Source organism: Tinamus guttatus, unplaced genomic scaffold (assembly GCF_059628265.1).
Source record: "Tinamus guttatus ecotype Peru unplaced genomic scaffold, ASM5962826v1 Tinamus_guttatus_pri_ptg000423l, whole genome shotgun sequence".
NCBI lineage: Eukaryota > Metazoa > Chordata > Aves > Tinamiformes > Tinamidae > Tinamus > Tinamus guttatus.
Genome location: NW_028288957.1, coordinates 1,957,223 through 1,981,892, shown reverse-complemented (window position 1 = coordinate 1,981,892; position 24,670 = coordinate 1,957,223). Strand labels below are relative to the sequence as shown.

General features: G+C 47.6%; 1 protein-coding gene across 2 annotated transcripts in view; it reads left to right on the top strand.

The window, feature by feature from the left end:
- The window catches only part of AFF1 (ALF transcription elongation factor 1), a 69,094-nt gene that overhangs the window by 30,459 nt on the left and 13,965 nt on the right, over positions 1 to 24,670 (top strand). For both annotated transcript variants that reach the window (XM_088531625.1, XM_088531626.1), the window contains exons 4-10: positions 13,567 to 13,611; positions 15,400 to 15,486; positions 16,243 to 16,279; positions 16,644 to 16,695; positions 21,314 to 21,368; positions 21,497 to 21,534; positions 22,978 to 23,134. In XM_088531625.1, coding sequence (XP_088387751.1) covers positions 13,567 to 13,611; positions 15,400 to 15,486; positions 16,243 to 16,279; positions 16,644 to 16,695; positions 21,314 to 21,368; positions 21,497 to 21,534; positions 22,978 to 23,134 — 471 coding nt within the window. The remainder of the gene's footprint in view (positions 1 to 13,566; positions 13,612 to 15,399; positions 15,487 to 16,242; positions 16,280 to 16,643; positions 16,696 to 21,313; positions 21,369 to 21,496; positions 21,535 to 22,977; positions 23,135 to 24,670) is intronic.

Genomic DNA, 24,670 nt, shown 5'->3' with positions numbered 1-24,670 from the left:
GAAAAAAAATTAGTTCTGCATTAAGAAAGAAAATCTTTAAAAACATATTTAGCACGGCCATTTGGTCTCGCCTAATGAACCTAACATTTAGGTTACCGTTCTTCTCATCAATCCTATATTTTCCATTTATTATATACAAAGGAGGTTAATTTTCATTTTTTTCCCCAAACCCCCCCCCATCTTTTTTTTTTTTTTTTTTTTTTTTTCATTTATGGTTTCTTTGTTTTGCTCTGCACCAAGAGAGAATTAACAAAGTGTAGCCTTGGCTACCCTGTTTATGCCCTTTAAAAGGGTTTCCTTGCCTCACCAAAAGCACTGTGTGAATTTCTCCTTGTGTTGATCTGCGATGGCAAAACAAGCCAGTGAAACAGCAATTCCAGTTGTTGCTACCAGATTTGCCATGTTTGCTTCTGGCCCCGGGAACAAAGCGGCGGTTTTTGTTCGGCTCTGGAAGCGCTGGAAGTTCGTGCACAGGGGGCAAGGGGCAGGTGCTTGGTTTAAAAGCCAGAAGGGCACGGTGTATCCTTCCTTGGCCTTGCCAAAGGCTGCGGTTCAGGGTTCACGGGTCAGGTTCCACAAGTCATAAACGGGCTGCACTTTCGTTCATCTCGCCCTTCGCGGTGCGTGAAGAAGGTCCGCGCGGGTCCAGCTCCTGGCTCCCGGCTGCAAGAGCGTTTCCTGCTATCACGTTTGAGATTTGTGCTTCTTTCTTGGTTCAAGATCTGGACTTGGCCTTTAGGCAAGATACCATATTTTAGGAGTTTGAATTTTTGTTTTCCTTTTCCAAGGAGGAGGCAGTTGGAGTGCCGTGTTGAGCTGCCAAGCCGGGAGCAATGGGGAGCTTGTGCTCCTGCTGTGGGCGGATTGGGCTCAGGGGAAACCTTCTGAAGGGGTGTTTTGGACTCCTGCAGAAGCATCTGCATTTTCTGCGTTGAAGATTTAACTGTCGACATCATGACTGAAGCCAGGTGAGCGATGAAGAGGCGAAGCCGTCAAGCTCCTTAACCAAGTTCAGTTTTGGCAGGAGGTCCCTGCCAGGATCTACTTTATCCTGGTCAGTGTTCTGGTGTTGAAACTAAGTTTCAGACTGCAGGCTGCAACATGTCTTTACTGTATCCAGTTATCTTTATGTCTGAGCAGCAAAGATACTAATTTTAATTGAGTGGCAATTTTTAATTCTTCTGCAAAACTGGTCTGTGAAAAATGGGAACAGTTATCTCTTTTTAAACATACGAAGCTTTCTGTAGAAATCTTCTTTCAAAAGTCAAGCAAACCTGCAGCTTTGCACACAAAGAGTAGTTGTTTTTGTAAGTACTTGTAGAGAGCAAAAATGTTGGGAATTGAACAGACGTAGAAAAAATATCCCCCAAAAATCTATTTCAGAAATGGGAATAGCATTACTTGACATCAGCTTTGTGCCTTTTGCTTTTGTTGCAGGAGCGTTTTGCAAAGCGGCTGGTTTAGGATATTCAGCTTCCTGGAGAGGAAGCGAATTACCCGTTAGGGAGATTGGGGCTGCATCAAGGAGAAGAGGTTTTCCGTTCGTTTGAGGTTTTTTAACTGTTTCTTATAAGCTGAAGTAGTTCCGTTTTCACAGCACTGGTGGATAGTAATAGTCCGTGGTAATTGCCCCACTCTTCCGTCCACATGGAAGCAAGAAAACTTTGTGAAAGCCTCAGCTTCTTTCATGTTGTCCTTTCACGGCTAGGGCTGCTGTCTGAGCAGCAGGGCCAACTGCCGCGTGGAGGGGAAGTTAGCGGCGAGAGCAGCGGGGCGCAGGACACCGCGCGGGGCTTCCTGCTTGTGGGCACGCGCGGCCACCAAGACCCTCGAAGGAAGTGGACGAGAGGCCTTTCAGGCTGCTCCTAGAGTGAGGCTTGATGCCTGGTGTGACTAAGAAAAGCTAAGGCATCCACCCGAGCAAGGTGACCCATGAGAGGCCAAGCTTGCAGCGAGGCGACCTCAAAGCCAGCGCGGCGGCCTGCGGAGGCGGCCGGCGACCCGTGTGTCCATGCTTGGCAGGCTGCTTTTTCTTTTAATCTGAATAATGGTCTTTTTTCCCACCTGAAATATCTATAAATGTAAGGGTTTCATTTTGTTTGTTGTTTTGTTGTGTTTTGTTTTTTTTTGTTTTATGGCTTATTTAGCAAATTCCTTCAGGACTGGAAAGAGAAAAAGTTTCCGCCTTGTGCGTAGCCAGTAGGAACCCAAACTGCGCGAATTGGGGCAGGAAAGAGCAGCTCGCGAGCCAGGTAGTTTTACTAGGGGGGGGAAAAAAAAAAAAAAATAAAGGAGGCTGGGTTCTGCTGGTGTTTTATTACTAGGCACAGTGGTTAGCACCGCTCGCAGCCCTTGTGGGTGGGTAGGAATGTTCAGCAGCACCTTGGCAGGATGGTGCTGGTCCCAGAGGCCTTGGTGCTGTGCAGGGCACCCCGGGGTGCCCCGGGCACCTACGCACTTTAGGGGTTGCCCGAGGGCTGCTGATGCAGGGCCACATATCGGCAGCAGCTGTAGGCAGCGCTTGGAAACACATAAACCCATTTCAGGAGTTTCTTGTTTTCTCTCACCTGCGGTGTGCGCGGGAGCTTTGGAGGGACAGCAGCCAATCCTGGAGGCCTGGCAGAATTGCATGGTGTGTGTGTATATATATATAATATTTTTTTTCTTTTATAAATGAAGCCAAAGCACACAGCCACTATGATGTAAACACGAGAAAAGCTACTCGTCGTATTGGCTTTAGCAGGTGATTCCCACCCGATGAGAGAGGCTCCGTCTCCCGCGAGGGCCTCGCCTTTGGAAGAAGCCCCACGGTTTAAGCCGAGCGGGAAACGAGCGAGTGGATAAAACGCCGAGGCAGCTGTGGTGGCACTGACAGAGCGCCCGATCCCTCCAGAGATTTTCAAACTATATGTGTGTGTATATATATTTTTTTTGTTTATTTGGGTGTGTGTGTGCAGGGCGCAGCTGCCGAGGGGCCAGATGTTGCCACGTGGGGCCGTGCAGGGACAAGGCAGGCTTTGCTAAGCAACGCTGTTCCCACAGGAGCGCTTTTCGGAGCGGCGCCCAGGGAGTTAGGCCTGGGAGCCCCTGCAGCTCCGCGTGGCGCCGCGCCACGGAAAGTTCTTTCCTACCCGGGCGGCCGGGGGCAGCCGGCGGCCCCGAGGACGCCGGGGGATGCGCCACGGCAGGGGGATGCTGCCCCGGCCCCGCAGGGAGGCAGCGAGACATGTTCACGGCGGTGAGTGCGGCACGGCCGCTCGCCGCGCCGTCGCAGGTGCCCGGAGGACGGGGGCAGGTGGGATGGAGCCTTTTCCATGGCCGTGTAATTGCGGGCTGGCGGATGAAGGCAGCTCCTGCAGTTATCCGAGGACAAAAGAGCCTGTAAACAGGAGACAGGGCTCCAAACAGGGCTTCCCTCCTGGGGCTGCCCTCCTCGCTGCACCGGAGACGCAGCCGCCCGGATTAACCCAGCCCGTTTCCAGCATCGCGCGAGCGATGTGTTCTCGGGAAAGAACTCCAGCAGGGATTTCCCGTGCTCCCTCGGGCACCCCGCGCACCGTCTCCGTCCTTAACGCTCCTGCAAGGGCCCCGGGCGCCGCTCGCCCTCGCTGGGGGTCCCCGTGGGGGCCGGTGCCGCAGCCCCGATGTGTTTTGCAGCTTCAGGAGGCTCGGCGCTTGTCGGGTGTCAACGCGGCGATGCCTGTTGGAAGCAGCCTGACCACAGTGGGTGCCTCCGCTGTTAATCTGCTGCCGTTGCGGTGCTGTTGCCACATACAGGTACTGTAGCAATAAGCTAAATGCACAGCGTGTCCGTTAGGCTTCAGGCTTTTCGTGAGGAAATTGGGGGGAAAAGAGAATGTGTTTTCCTGCTGTTTTGATGCTCAGTGACTTCAGTGGGTCATCCGGTCTCACAGACCCACCTCGTCCCGTAGGGTTTAAGGAGGTTGACCTGTTGTACGTGGCTGAAGCTCAGTGGTCCCAGCGACAAAACCGGTTCAGTCCTTGTCCAACCCTCTTAGATAACGAGGCTCTTTTTGCAGGTGTAGCAAATCCTACAGGTTGGGATGCCGGCAGTGCAGCCTGCACAGAGTACGGGGCTTGGTGGGTTTCCCAGTCCATAAGGTGCTCGTGGAGGCTGGAGGGAAAGGGCCTGCAGGCAGCCCAAACACTTTGGCTGTTCCCTTTCCCCTGAGTTGATAGAATAACCTGCTTTCCCTGAGTCCTGTGTCTTAGAGCTGCTGCATGCCCGCAGCTTGGCCTTTCTGTTCGTCCTTTCAGTGGGATTTTTCCTCCATTGGAGGAGGGAACATCTACAGTGTTTGCCTGGGCTGCTCAGGAGAGGTGTATCCACAGCCCTGTGCTCACAGACTAGTTACTAACCCATTTGTCAGCTGCAGAGTCAGTAGATAACAAAGCTCTCCTGAACATGGGGCCTGTTCTAACAGCAATGCCAGGGGAGGTGGCTGAGCCAGATGTGTGCTTTGAGGATAGATGATACCTGCGACAGCCACCAGGCCGTGAAGTCAGAAGCCCTGTTCTTCCTCACGCTTCCTCCTTTCCTTGGATTTAAAGCAGGCCTCCAAATGTGATGGAGGAACCTAGTCGTTTCAGCTGTCACCAAGGCCGTCACAGAAATGATGCTTCCTTGGTCTGGCAGAAATTGTATTAACTCATAATAAGAGCGAGTCCAGGAGAAGTTAGCCAGCTAAACAGGTAAGGCAAGAATTAGGAAAATAAATGTGATCACTCTTAAAAACGGCCAGTAAAGGCATGAAGACGTTTCCTAAGATCAGAGAGGGATCTGAACGAGAGCTGAGGATTGATAGGACGTTTCCCAATCTGCCACATTAGGATCTGAATCGTGAAATCAGATGTACAGCCCCGACAGGAGAGCTCCCATTGATGCCGTGGTCTTTCAGTGCTGAAGAATATCAGTTTTTGCTGAAGAATAATCAGCTTGTAATTATTTTGTCTTGGAGATTGAAGAGAGGAGCTTCCATCCGATGAAGATGGAATGCGTCAAAAATGTTCCCAGAAATAAATCTCTGGGAGAAATCCAAAGTTGAGCCTTTTCTCAGAATTGAATGTTAATTCTTAAACCCAGAGATAACTCATTATCACCAGTATTATTGAATATTTTGTCTTCAGTCACCTTAATAGTAAGATGGATGTCTCTGTCCTTGTAGGGTGGCACGAAGGAAAGGCACAGGTAGGAAATAGGGAGTCCAGATTCCTATATTTAGAACAGCTTTGGTCTTCTCTCAGAAATGACAGAAAGGGAGACATTGGGATCTGCTTTGAATTGCTTGGGCTGCCCAAAATCAAAGCATTTCCTGACTGGTAAAGTCCTCCTTGACCCATAAGTTTTTCCACTGACTGCTGTGATGATACAGTTGATTCACTGTTTAAAGTAAAAATAAAATGCAGCATTTCAAAACAAACGGGGGGATGCTTATAGCATGAATTGAGTTGAATATTTAAAGCTGCTTCTGTGTATATGTGCGTGCTATACCTGCTTTATGTAGCTTGCATGGCAGATATTCAAAGGACTTGTTCTGTGGTGCACGGTTATAGACGGTGGCGCGGCGTCGTTTAGGCGCCGCTCCCCATTTTATACTGGCGAGTACATGGCTCGTCGTAGGAGGAAGGCACGGGCCTGTTGACTGTGTGTTTTAAGTCTATTGTAAAATAAACAGCATGTGGAATGATTCTTAGTTAACACTGGGGGGTGTATCTGTATTTTTTTTTTTCCCTGACACATACGAAAGAGCATTTGTGACAACCTGCCTCTTGCGTCTTTTGGATGGCTGTGGTGCATGAAGAACATTACGGATTTTGGATGATGGAGGGGGAGTTCCTGGAACAGGAAGGCAAGTCCAGGCCCGTTTGGCTCGTGCCAGGGCCCTGCTGCTCTGCGGAGGTGTCCTCAGCTGGCGCCAACCGCCCGCCCGTCGGAGCAGCAGGATGTTGGACACGGAGGAGCCCCCCGGCCGCCTGGAGGTGGAAGGGGCAGCTGGAGCGCCTCGGAGCGAGGCTTGTGCCACCGGCTCCGTGTGCTGTCACGTATCTCGTGGGCTGTCGCCTGGGCTTTGCTCCTGCTCAGGACGCTGTGCCGCAGAGCCGCCTCGCTCCCTTCCTTGCCCTCTCCGCCCCGGTGCTGGGTACGTTGCTCTCGTGGAAGCAGGAACAGCAGCACAATATTTGTCTTGCCATTCGTTGCGGTAGCAGTAGTCCCTTGGGCATGTCTTGCCCTTTCCTACACACGTCCTCAGGGTCCTGCAGGCCACGCGAGGGAAGCGCTCGCTGTCCAGCTCGCATGAGGTTGCCTGGGGCCTGTGGCTGAAGCCAACCTGATGCAGATGCTTTGGGGCCTGCAAGGGCATAAAGATCAAGTCGTAGCGTCCAAAGGACTTGAGCCTGACTCCGTTGTAGGTTATTAGCCTCTCTCCTCCCATCCATGATGTCTTTCAAATGACTTAATTGAGCATTTTGCCACCAGTGCCTGAGAAGTTTTGATGGATCGCTGACATGCTTAGGAAATATCTGTGAAGGAATCCGTGTACAGCAAAAGAATGATATAGATAACATTGGGAAATTAGTGTAGCTAAGGCTCTTCCAGTGTTGTGGCTGCCAGAGCTGTTTTGGAGAAGTAGACACCAAAGTCTTTTTGTTTGGCAAGGGTTGGCTAATGCCTGGCTTCAGCAGCCTTTGCCATCGATTCCATAGCTCCAAGTTAAAAATTAAGCTACTTGAACCTTAATAGATAGTTTTTATAAGAGAAAGTTTCAGTTATATCCTGAAACCAATGCCCAGGTAACTGGTGGGCAAGACTGGCAATGGCTTGGAGTCATCTATGGCACGGTGAAGTATTTTTCTACAAGATGGACCTAATCCTTCTCCCAGAAAATAGCTTTTTTTCTATATATACATGACTCAACAGCGAGGCAACGCTCCCCTGCCCTCAAAACCTAAAAAGCAGGAATATCCTCTTTGCATTTGGGTCAGCTGTGCAACAATGGGGAAAGTTGTCTTTACAAGCAAAAGGATATCCTGCTATGTTTTTCCCACAGGTTAAGTTCCCGTGGTGAGAAGCATTTAAGAATATTTCTTAAATTTCCGCTCGGGCTTAAAAATAGAACCTCGGCTCTTCCTCAAGCAAACATTTTGCTTTTATGAGGAGAAAGTTAAAGCTTGAGTTTTAACGTTGAATGCAGGAGAGTTTTGCAATTTCTTATTCGCGGCTGTGGTCATGCAGTTACGTGTGAGATCTAGTTACGTATCCCTGCTCCAAAGAACGAAAGCCAAGGTCTCGATCCAGAAAAGCACTTCTGATAAGTGTCAAACCACTGCTTTGCTGCGGGGGAGCCTGCGTCTCGAAGCCTCAGTGCCGCCGCTGCCATCCTAACCTTAACTCTGCTGGCTTTCCAAAGGGAAGGTGGTGTTTGGAAAGGGAAGCGACTTGTGCGCGACAGCAGCAGTTAAAGATAATTATCCAAGGCGTTCATGAGACGCCTCTCGCTGCTCCTATCGCTGCTTTCCTTGGTGGTCTCAGCAAATGTAATTACTGTTTTCTTGCGTTTTTCACTGAGCTTAAATGAAGATGAGGATTTGCTCTCGAAGTGATTTGCAGGCTCACATCAGGGGATTTGGGAAGGGAGGAGCTACGTGCTCAACTTCAACTGTAGCGATGGTTTCTGAATGAATTCCTCCTCCCAGCTGAAAAAAATGAGAATTATTTCAGTTGTGAATAGTGATTAAAGCTGACCTTTCGATATGCTGTATATTTACATCAGTCAGTATGTTTGAATATCCCTCACTTCCTCTTGGCTGTTTTCCTACATGATTTCTTGTCTGAAGCCCAGGATTTTGAGCTACTGGCGTTGGGTGTTTGTAATGTATACGGGAGAGATGGGAGAATGGCATGGGAAAGGGCACAAGTTTGGGAAGCATTGGCTATGTTTGAAAGGTGCTTCTAGGCTTCTTGTTTTTAATGCCCTTGGTTGCAGAGTCTAAGTGCACCCTTGGTACTCACTGGTATTCAGGTTTGTGAGCATCTTAATGGGCAGATTATTTTGAAAAGTAGTGAAAACATCGCTGGGCCTGGCTTAGGTCTGAATGAACAGATCGTGTTTTCCTCATGCTGTTTGCTTTGAGGAGACCAATTCCTGCTGACTTGCAACAAAACGGGGGCTCTCCAGTGGGAAAATCCCTTGAGCAGGTCAAGCTGGAGCCCCTTAGAAACTTGGAGCCTTTGAAACATACAGGGCATCATTTAAACATCCTAAGTTTCCTAACTCATATTTAGTGACTTAGTGATTCTAATACGGCTTTTTTTCTTTTTTTTTTTGTCATTGATGCAGCCCTTAGGCATAGATATGTATTAACGTTGGCAGACCGTTCCCACCCCTACGTAGCTGTGCGTTACGCCTCGCGTGCAAGCAGCCGATGCGCTGTGACGCGTCGTTTCATGCTGCGTGTCCTCAGGACGAGCTCGGCGAGGATCGTCTCGGAGGACGTGCTGTCCCCAGCAGGTTGGAGAGGGGTTTTGTGCCCAGCTCCTTCACCTAGAGCAACTTAACGGATGGCACAAAAAGAGTGGGCTGGAGTTGCCGTCTGCATCCCCTGGTGCTGCTCGTGATGCTTACGCTCAGCACGTTTAGTGTGCCTCGGCTTGGACTGCGTTATTGCAGTTGTCACGTTTGAAGGCTAGCAAAGGACATGGCAATTACTTTCCTTGGCTTAGAATTTGCAAAGAATCCTTTATTAAAATGTACAGAGGACCCATTTTCCCAGAGCACAAAAAATCTTTGCGCTTTCAGACGAAAGAAGACCAAACAGAGATTTTTGTTCTTTTCTTATGCTGTTTGTAAACAAGAAAAAGGCCGTAGCGTTTATTTTTAGATTGAGCAGAATAATCCATCTCAGAGTTAGAAAAGCATGTAAAATCCTCCAGGCAGGTTTGCTTTCCTGCAGGCAGCCATGCACGAGCACCACGGTGCACCCTTGTCCGCTGGGCGGTTCGACGTCGGACGCCGAAGTGGCCGGCCTTGCTGCGTATCAGCGCAGCAAGGGGAGAGGAGAAGCTCAGGGAAAGGGTTGCCTCGTCTGCCGAGCCGGGCTCAGGAGCTCCCGCGGGCGCAGTCGGATCTGCTTTGGCTTCACTTTGATTCGCCCGGAAGCGTTTCGGTGTCGCTCTGCTCCGTCCGGGCGTCCGGCCAGGCAGGGGAGAGCTGGGGTGTTGCTCCTTCCCTGGGCTCTCCCTCCTCCCCGTCAGGGAAAACTTTCAGACAGCAACCTAGGACAAAATGGAACCAAATGAATCCCCACGCGTGTAGTTTTTCAGTCTAATTTTATTTTCTCTAGCTCTCAGGCCCCAGTGTTGTGCCTTGTTGGTCCTGCAGCAGGACCTTGTTCTACAGAGAGAGTCCAATAGCATTATTTGTTTTTTTAATAAAATCAGCTTTCTGTTTTAGCTTTCTTGCTTTGATTTCCTCTTGCTGCCTCTCTTCTACCTTGTACCTTTTTTTGTGGTGGTTGTCCCTGTTTTTGCTCGAATGAGGCTAGCTCCAGTCTTCGGTGTCAAAACGATGAAGCTTGTGGTAATTGTAACCTCCTGCAAATATTAATTTTAGCCTGGGGCAACCTGCTGAGAAAACGGTCTTCTCTTCTTCCAGGTCTATCCTCCCGCTCCAAGAGTTTCCCAAAGTTGCTCGAGCAGCTCGAGTGGCTGGTGGAGAAACCCGGCTGCCAAGTAGTGTTTGTGTATTTTTGGTTACTGTAGTAATGAAACCTAAGGCACTCTTCTGCATAAGCAAATGGCCTTTAAAGTCCCTAGCATAATTGATGAAGCCAGTCATTAAGGATATATTTAGCTCAGGAGAATATGAGGTTTTAAACAAATCCTATCCAGCAGAGTTTGGACTCGTTGATTTGGGTCAAATGCTGCCTTTTGCCTGCAAGAAATGCCAATGCTTTAATGAGAACTTTAAAAAATTCCCAAACTGGAAGAAATCAGAGGAAAATCTTGCTTTGACTGCCTTCCTACACCTTCCTCTTGCTCCTTTTTTGGGGGTGCAATTTTGCTGCTGGATTCCTTTTTCTCCTTTTTCTCCTTTTTTTCCTTTTTTTATTTTTTATTTTTTATAAACAATTGTTGTTCACAGTGAGAAAATGATACTGATCTAAGTGGCTGCTGCTTGGAGGATCACTGGGAGAACCCGGCTGCCTTCAAAGCAGCCCTTGAGCTGCCACAGTTGGAAAAGCTTTTTATCTTCCTGACCTTTCGAGAAAGCCTTTCTCGTGCATCAGGAATGCTGGGAATCAGTAAGTGAGCAAAAGGAAGAAATCTGTGTACGTGTGAGGGGAAAAAAATGCACTGTCTGCAGTGAAATAGAAACGTGGATCAGGTGCATAATTCAAGACCACCCGTGCTGACAGCGTTCTCATGATGGTGCCTGTTTAACTGCTTTTCATCACCGGTGTCTTCATGCACAGGTTTCATGCACGCTCTCTCCACGCAGCCCAGGAGAGGCGGTAGGAATCGCTGCTTCCACCTTCCCTCAGAGCGCCCTCTCCGACCTGTGGTATTCAGTGGGTAACGGCTGTACATGAAAAGCCTATTTTTCAGTTAACTAGTGGTCTTTCCTGTTGATAGCTGCAGTGGCAAAGCTAGGGAATGAAGAAAAACAACACTGTGAAGAAGCGGTGCGGAGCACGGAGTTGGCGTCTCCCGTCTTTGCTGGCTTGTGTTTGGGGACGGATCTGAAACAAAGCCAAGAGCCGTCGCCGCTGCAGTTCATCTGCGCGTGCGTCTCTTCCTCCAACCTGGAGACAAAACCGGCTGGCAGGGAAGCAGGACGTGCTCTATAGCTTCGTTCACGCAGCGGTTTCACCTGAGCTGAACGATGCCCAGAAAGATGCAGCTTGTTTACAGGCAGGACAGCAGAGGGGCTTGAAAACAGGCTCCGACGGCGGAGGCACGCAGAGAAGCAGTCACATGGGAGTCACCAAGACAAGAAGGAACGGAAAGGGCTGCAACACCTTCGTGCTTGCCTGAAAGGCAGGGCCGTATCCATCCCGGTTCAAACCTGCAACGTGTGGCCAGCCCCGTCTTGACGAGACCGTTTCCGACAGCGCCCGCCTGAAACTGCTGCCGGGGCCTCCAGGTGAAGCAAGCGGTGGGAAAACCGAGGAGGCAGCTCCCGCCTCCGAGCTCTGCGCGCACAAACTGCTCCTCGGCTCCCGTTGGCACGTGTGGCACTGTCGTTTTCATCCAATACCTTAGAAATCCTAAAGCCTCTTCCACTCTGTCCGTGTTAAAAAGGAGCAAAAGGGCTTGTTCCGTTTGGTCTCCATGGCAAAACCATATCTTTAGGGAGATGCTTGGTGTTATTCCCAGGTTAGGACATTTTGCTGGAGAGAAGCAAGCATGATGCTTCTGTAGGAATCACTGGCAAATCTTTCTGGAATATCTTCCTCACCTATGTTTTCTTTTTTAACCAGCAAGATGCCTTCATAGGGATTTCCTCTTGATTGAGGTTGCTAGCAGTGAGGAAAAGAAAGTGGATGAGTTTATGGGAGTCCCAGAGGGAAGATATTCGGTGCAGGTTAAAACTCTTAAGTCTTTTTGGTTTGAACTGTTACATGAAAATTAAGCTGAAACCAAAGACAGTTTTTTGGCAACTTTAACTAGACTTAACAGCACTTGAGGGGTATCACGCTTAGCGTTTTCTTAACCTTGAGAGGGTACCTCTTTGCAAAATATTATTCAGGCTTTATGAGCCAGTTGTGCTACTTGGTGACATGGAAAAATCATGTATTGCAAGAAGTATAAGAAGCAGAGATTATGGTTGTGTCTTGCCATTTTAGAAGCATGTTGGATGTTCTTTGGTACATGAGAGAGACTTAAGATGATATTGACAGTATATTATGTCAAAAATACACTACTAGTAGTTTCCTTTCCTTTACCTGAAATGTCTTTACTAGCTTTGCTGTATCCTTATCCTCTTTTCCCCAAACATGTTAAAAACTACCCCTTTCTAAAACATCAGTTATGTGGGTGTAAGGATGCTCCTCATCAAAGAGGTGGTTGGTGTCGTCGTGGCCGCCTGGTTACACCTTTCCCCTTGGTTTTGAGGCCTGCAAGTACAGGAGTCACCTCTTACATTAGCCATGCAAACCTTCCTATGCAAATTCATCAGCAAATTCATCTCTTCCCACATTTAACTTCACACTGGTTGTGCAAGGTAACTTACTGCTCACACAGTAAAGCCCAAAAATCGCTGCTTGTTTTTTTTTTTTTTTTTTCCTCGAATAGTTTTCCATCCTTGTAAGCAAGTTCCTTCCCAAGTTCCACGCGTTGTTTTAACCTCCCCAGGGCTCGCGGGTTGTCGTCGGCGCGGGAGCGGTGCCGGAGGAGAGCCGGGTGCCGCTCCGCGCGCCGGGCGCGAGGGCAGTTTCGCTCCCCAGGAGCCGCGCTGGGACTTGAGCAAAAGCAGGTGCTTTTTTGCAACACCCGCGCGGACCCTGAAGGGAAGGCAGGAGTGAAGTGCCGCAGCAGTTGGCAGGGGAATGCTGGCATTAAAACCAAAGCAAGCCGAAAGGGGAAAACCAGCACTTCTGCGTATGCCCTGGCCTCCTGGAGACGAGCGAGGGGGAAACGGTGTGTTCGGAGGAGCCGGAGCCAAGCTCGCCCGGGGCGCCGTGGCCTGGCCGGAGGCTGCGCAGGCGGCAGTGCGTTAAAAAAGTCAAGGAAAACAGCAGTTTTGGCCACGGGTTTATCTTGGAGTGAGTGAGGTCAGAAGCAAACGCGGGTGCCTAATTTTCCAGGGAAAAGGCCCGGGATGCCGTGGCCACCCGGTCCCCCAGCATGAATAACAGGCACCATATGGGAAGCAGATGAGGGACCGCTGCTTTGTGCTGTGCTGGACAGAGGGGATTCTGCCAGGAGCTGCTAAGTGGTTCTGGTGCTATATTAAAAGCAGATTCCTGTGTTGGCACAAGCTGCAGTATCTGCTCTCTGTTACGCAAGCAGCAAATATTGGTGTTGCTTTTCCTGCGGACCATCCCCAGAGCTCACTGTGCTCCAGGAGCTGGGGTTCGTGATGCCTCCACTGCACAGCACCCCGACCTTTCCTTCTCCTTATCTCTTTAGCCGCGCTTCCTTTTTTGCCAAGCACATGCTCGTGGGTAGAAACAAAAAGGTGGGTCATGAGAGGGGTAAAATCTCATCCGTTGGATGAGTGTTGTTTGATGAACTCTGTTTTCTTTTCTTCCATGATTTCTTCAAGACATGGTTTGTAGAGAAACTTCTTTCTCACGTTTTGTAGACCACCTCTTCTCCTAAACATCTGAAAACACCAACAGTGTAGAAATGCGTTACTAATACAGCTGTTTTGATGTGTGTGTGTGTGTGTTTTTTAAGTTCTTATTAGAGGTCTTTGATTAGTTGACTTCCACAAAATGCACAGAACCCCTGGGAAGCGAATGTTCAATGAGTTCACCCTTGCGTTCTGTCAAGGGGTAAAAGAACCCAAACTCACGCTGCTTCTCTCCTTTCTGTTGCAGCAAACCTTCCCCAGTGATGTACACTGTGTTGAAGAAATCTTGAAGGTAGGTGTCCTTCCGGAACAGCAGGGCTCTTCTGCGTTGCCATGCATTAAAACAGCATTTGTGTCGGGGGGAAATTCAAGCTCTGCTTCTGCTCCGAGCAGCGACGCTGCTGGGTCTGTGGGTATGTGGAGGCAGTGCGGGAAAGACAGCGGAGCATTGCAGGAGCAGCTGGAGCTGGGAGGCCCATCTTTCCACCGCATAGGAGTATCTGGGAAGCCCAGGAGCAAGAGTGACAAGCCAGCTGGGGCAGGAGAAGCAGCTGGAGTCGCTCCATAGTCAAGTCAGGGCTTTGCCATTTTTGAATGCAATGTTTGGGCTTCCTCCAGAGAGGCTGGACGCACTGAGCCGTCCGCGCTGCCAGGCCCCTGAAGGTGCCCGTGAGGAGCTGCATAGGCCCTGTAAATCTTCTGCTTGTATTCCCAGTTCCTTCCCTTAACTGATAGGGAAACTGGAGCCGCTTCGGAGGTTTTCCTAATTTGGCCCTGATGGCAAAAAGAGCACTGGTAAATTCTGGCCCAGTAGAGATTTTCACGCTTTGGTGTAGTGGCTGCAAAAGCTCCAGAAAGAGCCTTTGGCACCGGCAGGCTCTCGCTTAGGCCCCCCAGGCCCTCTCCCCAGCCGGGCAGCGCAGCTCGCTGCGAGCTCTGCTCAACGTCCGTGGAATTCCTGAGCTGGCAACGTCAGCAAAAAGCTCTCCCTGCTGTTTACTTGACACGGTCCCTTTTCTCGGGAAGCTGGCAGGGAGCCGCTCGGAGGGCGGGCGCACGCGCTCGAATGGCGGCGAGCAGGGTTCTCCTGAGAAGGACGTAAAGGCTGCAGGACCTGTGAACTCAGTTAATCCTTGGAGTGAATATTACGCTCTTCCGGATTTAAAATCTGGGGATCAAGAGCCAAGAAAAATCTACCTAGTGCGATTTTTACCAAGGTTCTCCCAACTTCCTTGGGAAAGCCCAGCGTCCCCAGGGCCCATGTCTCGATTAACCCTCCTTCAAGTATTTGAGCATATGTTCAAGCCCAAGATCCTTGTCTGTGTTGGACTTGGCAAACGCTTTCGGAAGAGGCCAGAAGAGGCAGGTTGGAAGGTGGTCTCCCTTGCTGAGCTCTGTTTCATGACTCCACTCTGCTTTCAGCCCAGGAAGTTGATACCTGGGTGAAAGTCAGGGAGGGAGATAAGGCAGAAGGATTTTGTAAAATAAAATAATTTGTCAAGTGGTCTCCTGGGCTCGAAGCTACGTGCTGGAGCTGTGTCAAAGTCTCTGCTGGTGACGGGAAAATCCTTGAAACTAGCCAGTATTTTAGGTAGAATAATAGAGGGAATGGCACGTGGTCAGAGCTCTCTGGCTGACCTCCTCGAGTTATGAAAGGCCTTTCAGAAGGTTATTACTGTAATGGGATATAAGAACTTCCATAACAGGAAAGTCCTGTGCTTTGAAAAACCCAAGAGCTACTCACATATGGGCTCTATTTACTTCTCTCTGTTATTAGCCATGATAGCTATAATTCTGAGGCCTAATCCTGCAAACCCTTCAAATAGATCCTCAAGCTTTGTACAAGCTTCCTTCGGATTTTTGTTGCTTGGGTGATGCCAAGATGCCTGCAGATTTGGGGCCAGTCGTTCTGTGCTGCGACTGCTGCGCTCGGAGCAAAGCTTTTCATGGCAGTTCATCTGCTGTGTTCGTTGTTGGGCCTGCAAGGTGTTTAGTATATTCATAGTAGCCCTTTTAAGTGTAAAACTTCACCTGCACGTATCAGTAATATACTCCGTTTTTTCCCCCAAATTCTTTCCAGGAAATGACCCACTCATGGCCACCTCCTTTGACAGCTATTCATACACCGAGCACAGCAGAGCCCTCAAAATTTCCATTTCCGTCAAAGGTAAAATAGCCTCTTTGGGGCAAACCTTTTAAAGACATTAAGAGAGAGCTTTTCCAACGTACTTTCAGCTCCCCTCTACTTCTTTCATAAGGCAGAGGCAGTTAGGAGAGATTGTCTTTAGAAGTGGTCAGATAAATGAAAGCACGGTGGGTTTCAAGTTGTATAACTGCCGTTCCAGGCCCATTTTTTTGACTGAGAAATTAGATCAAAGTGTACTTCTGAGTAGTTATTTCTTCATTATGCTGTGTGATAGTGTAATTATTATTTACCTCTTTTATTTTGTAAGTGGAGTTTAGATTTTTAGAGTTGTAACATACTCGAGGCAGAGTTTATCTACGTACATGTTAGAACTGTGGGCGCCGAATTTAACTGCCTTTCAAAAACTTTTTAAGAAACTTTAAGAAACCTCCCTTTGCAGCATCCAAAATGTTTGATCTTTTTATCTTTCTTGTCAACATGAGCATCTGCCAAATGTGTCAAACAGGGATATTTGGTAGCTCCTTTAAAAAATTTCATATCTTTTCAAAAGTAATTATGCCACTGATATGCTAGCAGCATCATTTGTATCCACGCTAGATTATGTCAGGCCATCTTCTGTTCTGATGTCTCGAAGTGACACTTTGACAAGGTAGATGTTTATTACGATTATTAACACATGGCAAACAAATCGTAATTGTGCAACTCTTAACAGGTTTCTTTTATTCTCAATTTTCACTTTGTCCTTTCCTTTGTTTCTTTTTTTTTTCCTGTGTTTAGGATTCCCAGCATGTTGGATCTGTAGCACAGAATCAGAGTAAGTAGAAATCCAAAGAAAACTCGGTGTTATGTGAAAGAGTTTTGTGAGTGCGTTGTATGTTGGGGAGGATATCAAGTGTTTAAGTTGATTAAGGAGCCCAATTTTCAGTGCTTTATTGGAAAAGAATGAACTAAGTGCTTCAAAGGTTGTGGACATTCATTAAGTAGAAATTAAGGCAACAGTTCAGCAGAGAAAAAACAATATTTCATTAAAAACCTCTTATCTGGAATGATGAATAATCTCAATGGCAAACAATTATATCCTCCAAGAGAGACTTTCTAGTCTGACACACAAAGACAGTAGAGTAAAATATGCTACAAGTGAGGCAAATAAAACCAATTGATTCATTTTTGATTTACAGAACAGTATGATGCACCTTCAAAAACGTTGCCTAATTCTCAACCGAGATCATCGTAAGTAACCAGACTCAGTTTTCATACTCTGTTGTGCAATTAATTAAAGAAACTGGAATGAATTAAAAACTTGATGTTTCCAAGCTCCAATACAAAAATTGTTAAAAGTAGAGGTGAAATTTTAAAGAAATCTTGTCAAGTACTACCCTCTCGGGTCATTTTCTTCTTATTGTTCAAGGAATACTTTCCTGAAAAGTGTTATTCTTTGTTCTACCTTTATTTTAAAAAAAAGAAAAACTCTCTAAAAACCTCATTTCATATTTCTCTCTCAAGGTGAATATTTACGTTAAGTGAATTTTCAAACCTTGGTTCTCTAATAATGTTAGCCATGTGCAGAGAGGGTGAAATGAAATTTCTCCAGCTTCTCTGGCACTCTACGTCTTTCTCCTTTTCCCTCTCATTTTATGTTTTCTTTGAGAAGCAAGTGCCTTGTGATTTGAAGTCTGAATGTGAGAGGGTTTATAAAGCTTTTTAAGATGACATTCTTAATGCTTCAGTGTGTAAAGATTTGGCAAGAAAAGACAGGAAAGCAGCATCCATTAATATATGATTCACTTTAATGGTAAATTTGGAATTGGTGTGAAAGGTTTGTAATGGCAATAAAGTGACTTGGTACCATCCTAGTAGTGATGGCGGGGTGGTTATCTGTTGATTAGGTTAATTACAGGAATTGCTTGAACGTTGTTTAAAGTAGGCTGAGTTTTAAGCTTCCAAGATGAACCTGGCCAGACGGCAGCGCTGATAGATTGCGAGCACTGAATCACAAATACAAGTCTTTCTGATTTATATATAAGACTAAGTGATCCATATGCAAGGTAATTGCAGAATCATTAAATCTTCAGTTAATCTTATATAGAAAGGTCTCAAGTTACTTCATATAGTGATATTGTTTCACGGAAGACTGTAAACTACAAAGATACCCTGTTTCTTTCCCACTCTTTTCCACATCATGAACTATTTAATAAAAGAACATCTGAAACAGGCATAAGCCAGAAGAGGTTTGTTGCTGCGGGAGGGACACAAGCCACGCGAGCTCAGGCCACTGTGGCACAGGAAAAGCTGCGAGTTTCCTGACCTGGCTTCTTGGCCCTGGGAGCAGCACTGTGACGTGGTCCGTAACGTTTCTGACCATGAAAGCACGTCCTGACCAGGTTTAGGAGCCCAGGCAGAGCTTCCCACAGGTTGCTTTCCTCTAGCATCTCAGGACAGCCCTAGGAGATTGCGGTAGAGCTAAAAACAAACTTCCTCTGGGGTTTAAGTTGTGAAAATGTGCTGGCGACAGGATGCTTTTCCACACCAGGCCTCCTCAGGGTGGAAAGGGCACCTGGGATGTGTGACACCCTTCTGGCACGTCTGGCGGTAAAAGCTTTTCTCTCCAAGATGGTTTCGATGAGCGTTTCGGAGTTCTCTTCTGCTAAGGCTGTGTATCCGCAGGGTCGACAAAGGCAGCTTGGGCACAAGGGGCAGAGGAGCGTTTGGGTTTGTATCCAAACTGGAGCGACTTCCTCTGCATCTACCCCTTGAACTGATGCATCTCTTGACTTGTTTTGTTTTGTTTCTGTTTTCCTTGGTGCAGCAGGGCTTGCTTTCTTCACGATGCAAAATGCGCCCAGCGCTCTGCAAATTCAGCTGCCTGGAGTAGCTGGTGGCACGAAGTGTAGCCGAGGGCAAACAAACAGGGTTTGTGCTGCTTAATTGGAGGTCGAAATCCCAGTGCATCTGGGTGTCCAAATTAAGCGTGCAGCTTCAGAGAGCGCACAAGGATTTCCCAGCTGGCTTCATTCCTGAACGGAGCCTCTGAGGTAGCACCTGGCTCCGCTGGAATGGAAGGAGCCTTTCTTTTGCAGAAAGGGAGATGCTGGCCTCGCTGCTCGTGCTGCATCTTGAGCAGGGCTGGCAGAGAGACCGGCTTGTGCTGTCAGTGGAGCTGTTTGTCTGGCAAGTTACATTACCTTTAGGATTGCTGCTACTCCCTGAAAGAGCTCCTTTTTCATAGATTTTTACAGAGAGATTGGCAGTGTGTGCACAAGCTGCAAGGCCTGCAAATGCAAAGCTTGGCTAACTCCTGCGCTAATTAAAGCATTAAAATTATTAGAGTGGGTTTATTTACTGGACTATTTAACAATTTGTTGAAGCCTTATATTTGGGAAAAGGATTTCATTTATCCATGCAAAAGCTGTAGCATTAATTCACGATCTTGGATTGAGCAGCGTAAGAAGCTGCAATGTCCTTGCCTTCTGCTTTTAAGCTTGGGTGGGCAAGGCATTTTCAAGCAGTTTAATTTTAATCAAAATCTCCATAATGTTTCTGTGCATCGTCCTTGTACCCCTAAAGAAACTCGATCTGTAGCCCGGAACTTTGAAGCAAAGCAGAACGGAAGGAAAAGAAAATGCTCAGAGTATTCGGGGCTTCTGAGCAACCCTGGGAGCTCATTTAAACAAGTGGGCAGCCAGGGACCTGTGCCTTGGGCCGTGGTGCCTTGTCAGGGATTCTGCTCGAATCCTCGGTGGCTGCTTCGAAGCTGGCCCCGCCGTTACGGTCGTTAGTGCCTCTGAACGAGGGCCTCCCTCAGAGAGCTCCAGTGGAAGAATCCGCTGCCATCCCAGCGGGTGCCTGGCCAAAGAACCGAGAAACACGGGCAGGGGCTGCTGCTGCTGCCGCCGTTGTGTTTGTGTCCGTGGGGGTGGCAGGGCACCCGATGTGCAGGCGAAGGATGCAGGTGGCTGCAGGTCACGGGTTGTTGGGATTCAGGGATGCATGGGAATTCAGGGAGCACCTTTTCCAAGCTGGTATCTCCTAGTACCTTTCTGCACGGTCCTGTCCCATGCGCAAGGGCTTTGGTGCAGACTTGAATCTCCAGTTAACTCTGACTCATAGGGGAATCCTGGAGAAACGTGTGCTCTTAAAGACAATTTTTTTTTTTCTTGACTGTGCCTATAGCTGCTGTCTGAACTTGCTTCAGCTGAAGACCTAGTAATTGGAAAAACAAGCTCAGCAGGGATTTATGGCACTGCTGATGATAGAGTGCGAGTAGAGTCTGTCGCTCTTGTTTGGAAGGAAGGAAGGACAAGGGACATTTGGCTCCCAGTTGTTTTGGCACCCTGACAGGAGTCACCTGGACGAGCAGAGAGGCTTTTGGAGGGCTTTCTATTTACGCCTCTCTAGTAGCAGGAGCTAACTGGCTATATTTTCCATTAGTTTAAGGAGGCTGTGCCCTGTCCTGAGGAGGAGGATTTGTTGATGATGTTCAGAGGGCTGAAAGGAAGTCACCAGAAAACGGGCAGCAAAATAAACCTTCTGAATAGCTGCTTGGGTCAGTTCTGTGTTCGTTCCGTGTGTAATTACCATTAACACTAACAGGAATGACGCAGCTTTCTGTTTTAGAGGGAACAGAGAGTCCTTCTGAATTAGAGCCCTTCAACCTGGTGCTTGAAAAGGTACTGAGAGGAAGCCTCAATCCTGGGCACCAATTACTGACCGCTAAAATGGAGTTATCTACTGACCAGCGAGCCACGTGCTCTTGCAGTTTAATTTGGGTTTGGGCTTTGTCGCTTCTGGTTCGCGGAGCTGCTGTGAGCCCGTGGCCAGCTCTGACACCAGGCATGGTGACACTGCAGCGAAAGCGTCACCTGCACCTGAACCGCCTTGGTGCGAGTGCAAAGTCATTGGGCTAATTAGCGGGGACAGCAGCTAAATGGGGCAAACACTGCCTTCTATACAAGGCTTTTACTGCTCTGTTGTCAGAGAATCATAAAAAGGAATGGCTTGAATTCATTAGAGGGGACCTGCTGAGCTGGGCGTCTTTTTTTTTAAACTTTGTTCACAACATCAAGTTAAGGATTGAAAGAGTTTGGGGTTTTCTTGTCTTGTTTTGTTTTTATTTTGATAATAAATTTCAGGAATCCTAACCCTCTCTCTCCCCGCTTCTGCTGGGCAATGCAGTTTCTTTGGGGATCTTTCATATCTGTTCTCCTGCAATAAGAGATGGTGCTGCTGTGAAAGGCTGGAGGCTGATTTGTGCTTTTAGACTTGAGACAAATTTCTCAGAGTCAAAAGCCTGAACAAAATTAGGCCATTAGAAAGATTTGCAAGCAGCCTGCTGTCTACTCAGGTGCTATTAAATCAGAGTTTGTGGCTTGCAGTTCTGAAATTGCATGGAATATTTGAAATGCTAGATGAAATACTAGGAATATTTGCAGCCCCGGATGAAGAGTGAGCATGAAAATGCCCGGCTCCGGGCACGCAGCTGCCTGTCCCTTGTCCCTGTCTCTTGCTGCATCAGCCTGGACTTTTTCCAGCCAGCTCTGCTGCCGGCTCCCAAATTAACCTTGGTGAAGGAGCATTCCCCTCCTTGAACATCACTTCTCTTGTCTGCCCTGGGATGAGGTGGAAAGCACAGGGAAAGGTCTAGGGTCCGCTTTGTCGTTTTTATTGCCCATTCAAATAATGAGACAATTTAGTGATAAAGTATGCTTCATGTTCAAAAAAGGTTGGGGGAAATCAGTTTGTTTTGGCACCAACCAAGCTTTTTTTTTTTTTTTTTTTTTTTTTTTTTCAGTGTCTGCTGCTTTAAAATGTGTCTGCCTTGGCTGATTTTTATCTTTTGGTTGTTTTTCAGGATGCTCCAGGATGACCTTCAGCTCAGTGATAGTGAAGACAGTGGTGATGACCAAGTCAGTTTTAGCTGCTTTCTATACTGCACCCAAACACATCCCTTTAAGTCATCGTGGTCTATTCTGTTGCAGGCTCCTTAAGCTAACCTTTCCCTTCCCTCTCCTCTTTGTTTTTGTGAACAAAACAGGTTGTTGCAAAGCCGCCTGCTTCACTGGCTCCTCCAAGGTACAGGTTTGTTCCAAAACTCTTAGCTAGACTGAATAAGGGAAAACAAAACTGCCTTTTTTATGGAGTACATGGGGGAAAGGTGCCTTGCTCCTGTAGTAGGTAGAAGCTTTGGTTTCTAGCTGCCTGACGTTTCCATTGGAAGTCAGCTTCATTTGTGTGGGGTTTTGCTGAAACCTGTTTTACTGCAGGGGTTTACTGAAATAAATGAACATGCTGCATTTTGCCTCTGAACCAGAAGCTATTGCTCCAGCTGTTCCCTTGTTTTCCCTGCTCCCCCTTTCTCCTCCCCAGTGTCTATGCAGGTTGCACTGGAGCTGGTGGGATGCTTAGTTATCATAGGGATGTCCAACGTGAGTCCAGCTTTAAATCAAGAGAAGCCAGAAACATTCACAAAGGTGAAGAACAGGGAGCAGGGGAAAGGACTAGCTAGAGTCATTCATTTCAGCTTCTCCTGGTATTCAGGGGCTTATATATAGTGTCTGCCATGTATGGTTAGTCAGCAGTAATATTCAAGGTTAGGCTGAGCAGGCATGAACCCAGATGAGAGAGCAAGGGGTGGAGAAGCTCAAAATGTCTTCTAGAGAAGAGCACTTAAACACAGAGCACATTTTTGGCTTGGTAACTGTATTCTTCAAGCACAGGCTAATAGTCCACAAAGTCAGGCTTGCTTCCTGGCAGCATCCATTGCCTCTGGCAAAGCTCTTGGAATAGTGTTCTGGCAGCGTGAGTCGGGATGAGCAGAGAACGTGCCTTCCTGTCTTGCAAACACGGGGACATTGACATGGGAAGCAGCTTTCAAAATCAGAAATCAACATTTTGACCTAAGCCCATTACAAAAATAAATATCTGAGTAAAATTGTACTTATACACAGTTACAACTCTGCTTCATTTTCACACAGTTTGTCAGTGCATCAGGAAAGACTTTTGAGTAAGGATGGGCGTAGCAAAAAGTGCTGCTGCTCAGGAGGGCAGTTGATGAACTGTTACAGACCCTTGCCAGGAAGCATGGCTGAGGAAGTGAGAATTTAAAGGGGAAAGTACAATAAAGAGGATTTTATGCTTCTCTCCTGTTAATATTTGTTTGGTATTTTTTCTTTCGTGAGTTAGGCTTTCAGAAAAGCACTTGTCGCTTTTTAAAATTGTTTTTGGCTGAATGCAATGTCATACTGCAGCAGTGCTGCAGTTTATGCAGTTGTGTTAAACTGCTTGCTTATTCATCAGCTTGGGTTGGAGGTGAAGGTCATATTTCCAGGGTTTTTTTTTTTGTTATGGTGCTTTATCTTTGAATATGGCATTGTGTTCCTTTGGCCTTCTCCCCTTTCCTCCCAGAGCCAAACCGCGGGGATTCAGATTTATTTCTCGCTCCTGCCATGTCAATGTCACAAATACGCAACCCTCACCCGAGCTGCTTTCTAATTTTATCTCCCGCTGGCCTTGCAGTGCCCCGCAGTCGCAGCCGCAGAGTGTGGCATCAGCACATTCCAGCAGCGCGGCGTCCGGGAGCACCAGCGACTCGGACAGCTCGTCGGACTCGGAGACGGAGAGCAGCTCCAGCGACAGCGACGCCCCCGACCCTCCGAGGCCGTCGGCACCCGAGGTGAAGGCAGATAAAGTGCACAGGCTGCTTTAATGCCTCAGGCCTCCCGCCGGCTGGATGTGGCTGGAGGGGAGACCTGAAATGGTGTCATCGTTGAGGTGTCCCCGTCGAGGCTTTGCTGCTTCAGCAAACGTCTCTTGTCCTCTGCTTCACTGGTCGAGTTAGTAACTGTGTAATTAGGCCTTTTTTAGGCAGTGTTCTCCCATCTCCTTTGGCATCGCTGGCTCGCATTCCTGCAGGAATTAGCGCCTTCCCTGGCAAGGCGCGCGGGTGAGGTGCAGTGAGCAGCCCAGCTTGTCGTGTGTTGAGGGCCCACCTGCAGTTTTCCTCAGTGCCAAGGGCTGCTCCCGGGTGAGACTGTTTTCCTGCTCTCTGAAGTGAAGCTGCTGCCTCCCTGCAGCTCCGGTGTGTGACTGACGAGTTAAGCTTCTCTCAGATCCCAGCTGAAGTGATCAGACCTGCAGCAAGGGCTGGAATGTGCTTAGACTTGCTTCTGTTGAGTTTGGCTCCGATACTGCTGCACTAGCATTTCTGAGGTTTTTATTGGGAAAAGCAGACAAACAGAACATAGTGCTTCAAAGTTTCATAATTGAGACCATGCATTTTTTGAAAAATCTGCTGCAGAAATGTTCCTGTCCCATGGTGTGAAACAGATCCTCCAATGGCAAAGCATCCGCAGGCCAGTACAAACTGCACAGTTGTACCCTGTGGACTGCAGCTGATGTAAACTAATCCACAACAGGTTTGAGAGATTCTCACGAAGCCCAGAAACCTCCTCAATTTATCCTCCTTCCCCAGCCACTTTTCCTTCCTTTTAACTTAGGATCACATGAGCAGGGAGACTTATACGTGCAGAAAACATGGCAAAAGGTTTGAGAAGACATTGAGAACAAAATATTGAGAAAATACGTCTTCGTCTCTCATCTCATACACTTCAACATCCCACAGTTCAGCTACAGATTTTGTCTTCCACAATAAGAGCGTCTTGGGAAAGAAACATGTTAAACTTTTCCCTTTCAGTTCTTTGCAGACAGTAGCAAAGACTTTGAGACCTATGGACAGTAGCTCCTTTTTCAGCACTGTCTCTTACTTCACTTGGTGTTCAGAAAATCTAATGAAAACTTATATAAAAGTGTGGACCACAAACAAGATAAATGATAGCAGGAGAAATGTTAGGAAAGGATAAATAAAACTGCATTTTATTAAGTTATTTGGGCATGTTATTAGCTCTTAACAAAGGAAAAAAATGTTCCCGAGTTGCTAACAAGTTAAAATTTTCCTGAAAACAAGGCATATTTTTCACCTGAAAAAAACATGGGATTTGTGGGTTAATTTTACCATAGTAAAACTAAACGCTGTTTTTCAAACCAGATTCCCAGCTTAGATCACCCAAACCCAGTTAAGCACATGCTTTTTTGGTCCTGAAGATGGGCCTTGTTTACCAACATGTTCCACAGCGCAAGGCAGAGTTGGCTCTGGATGGAGAAGGAAATCAAGGCAGAAGGAATTAAGAAGTCTTGCAAACCTTTAAGGCAC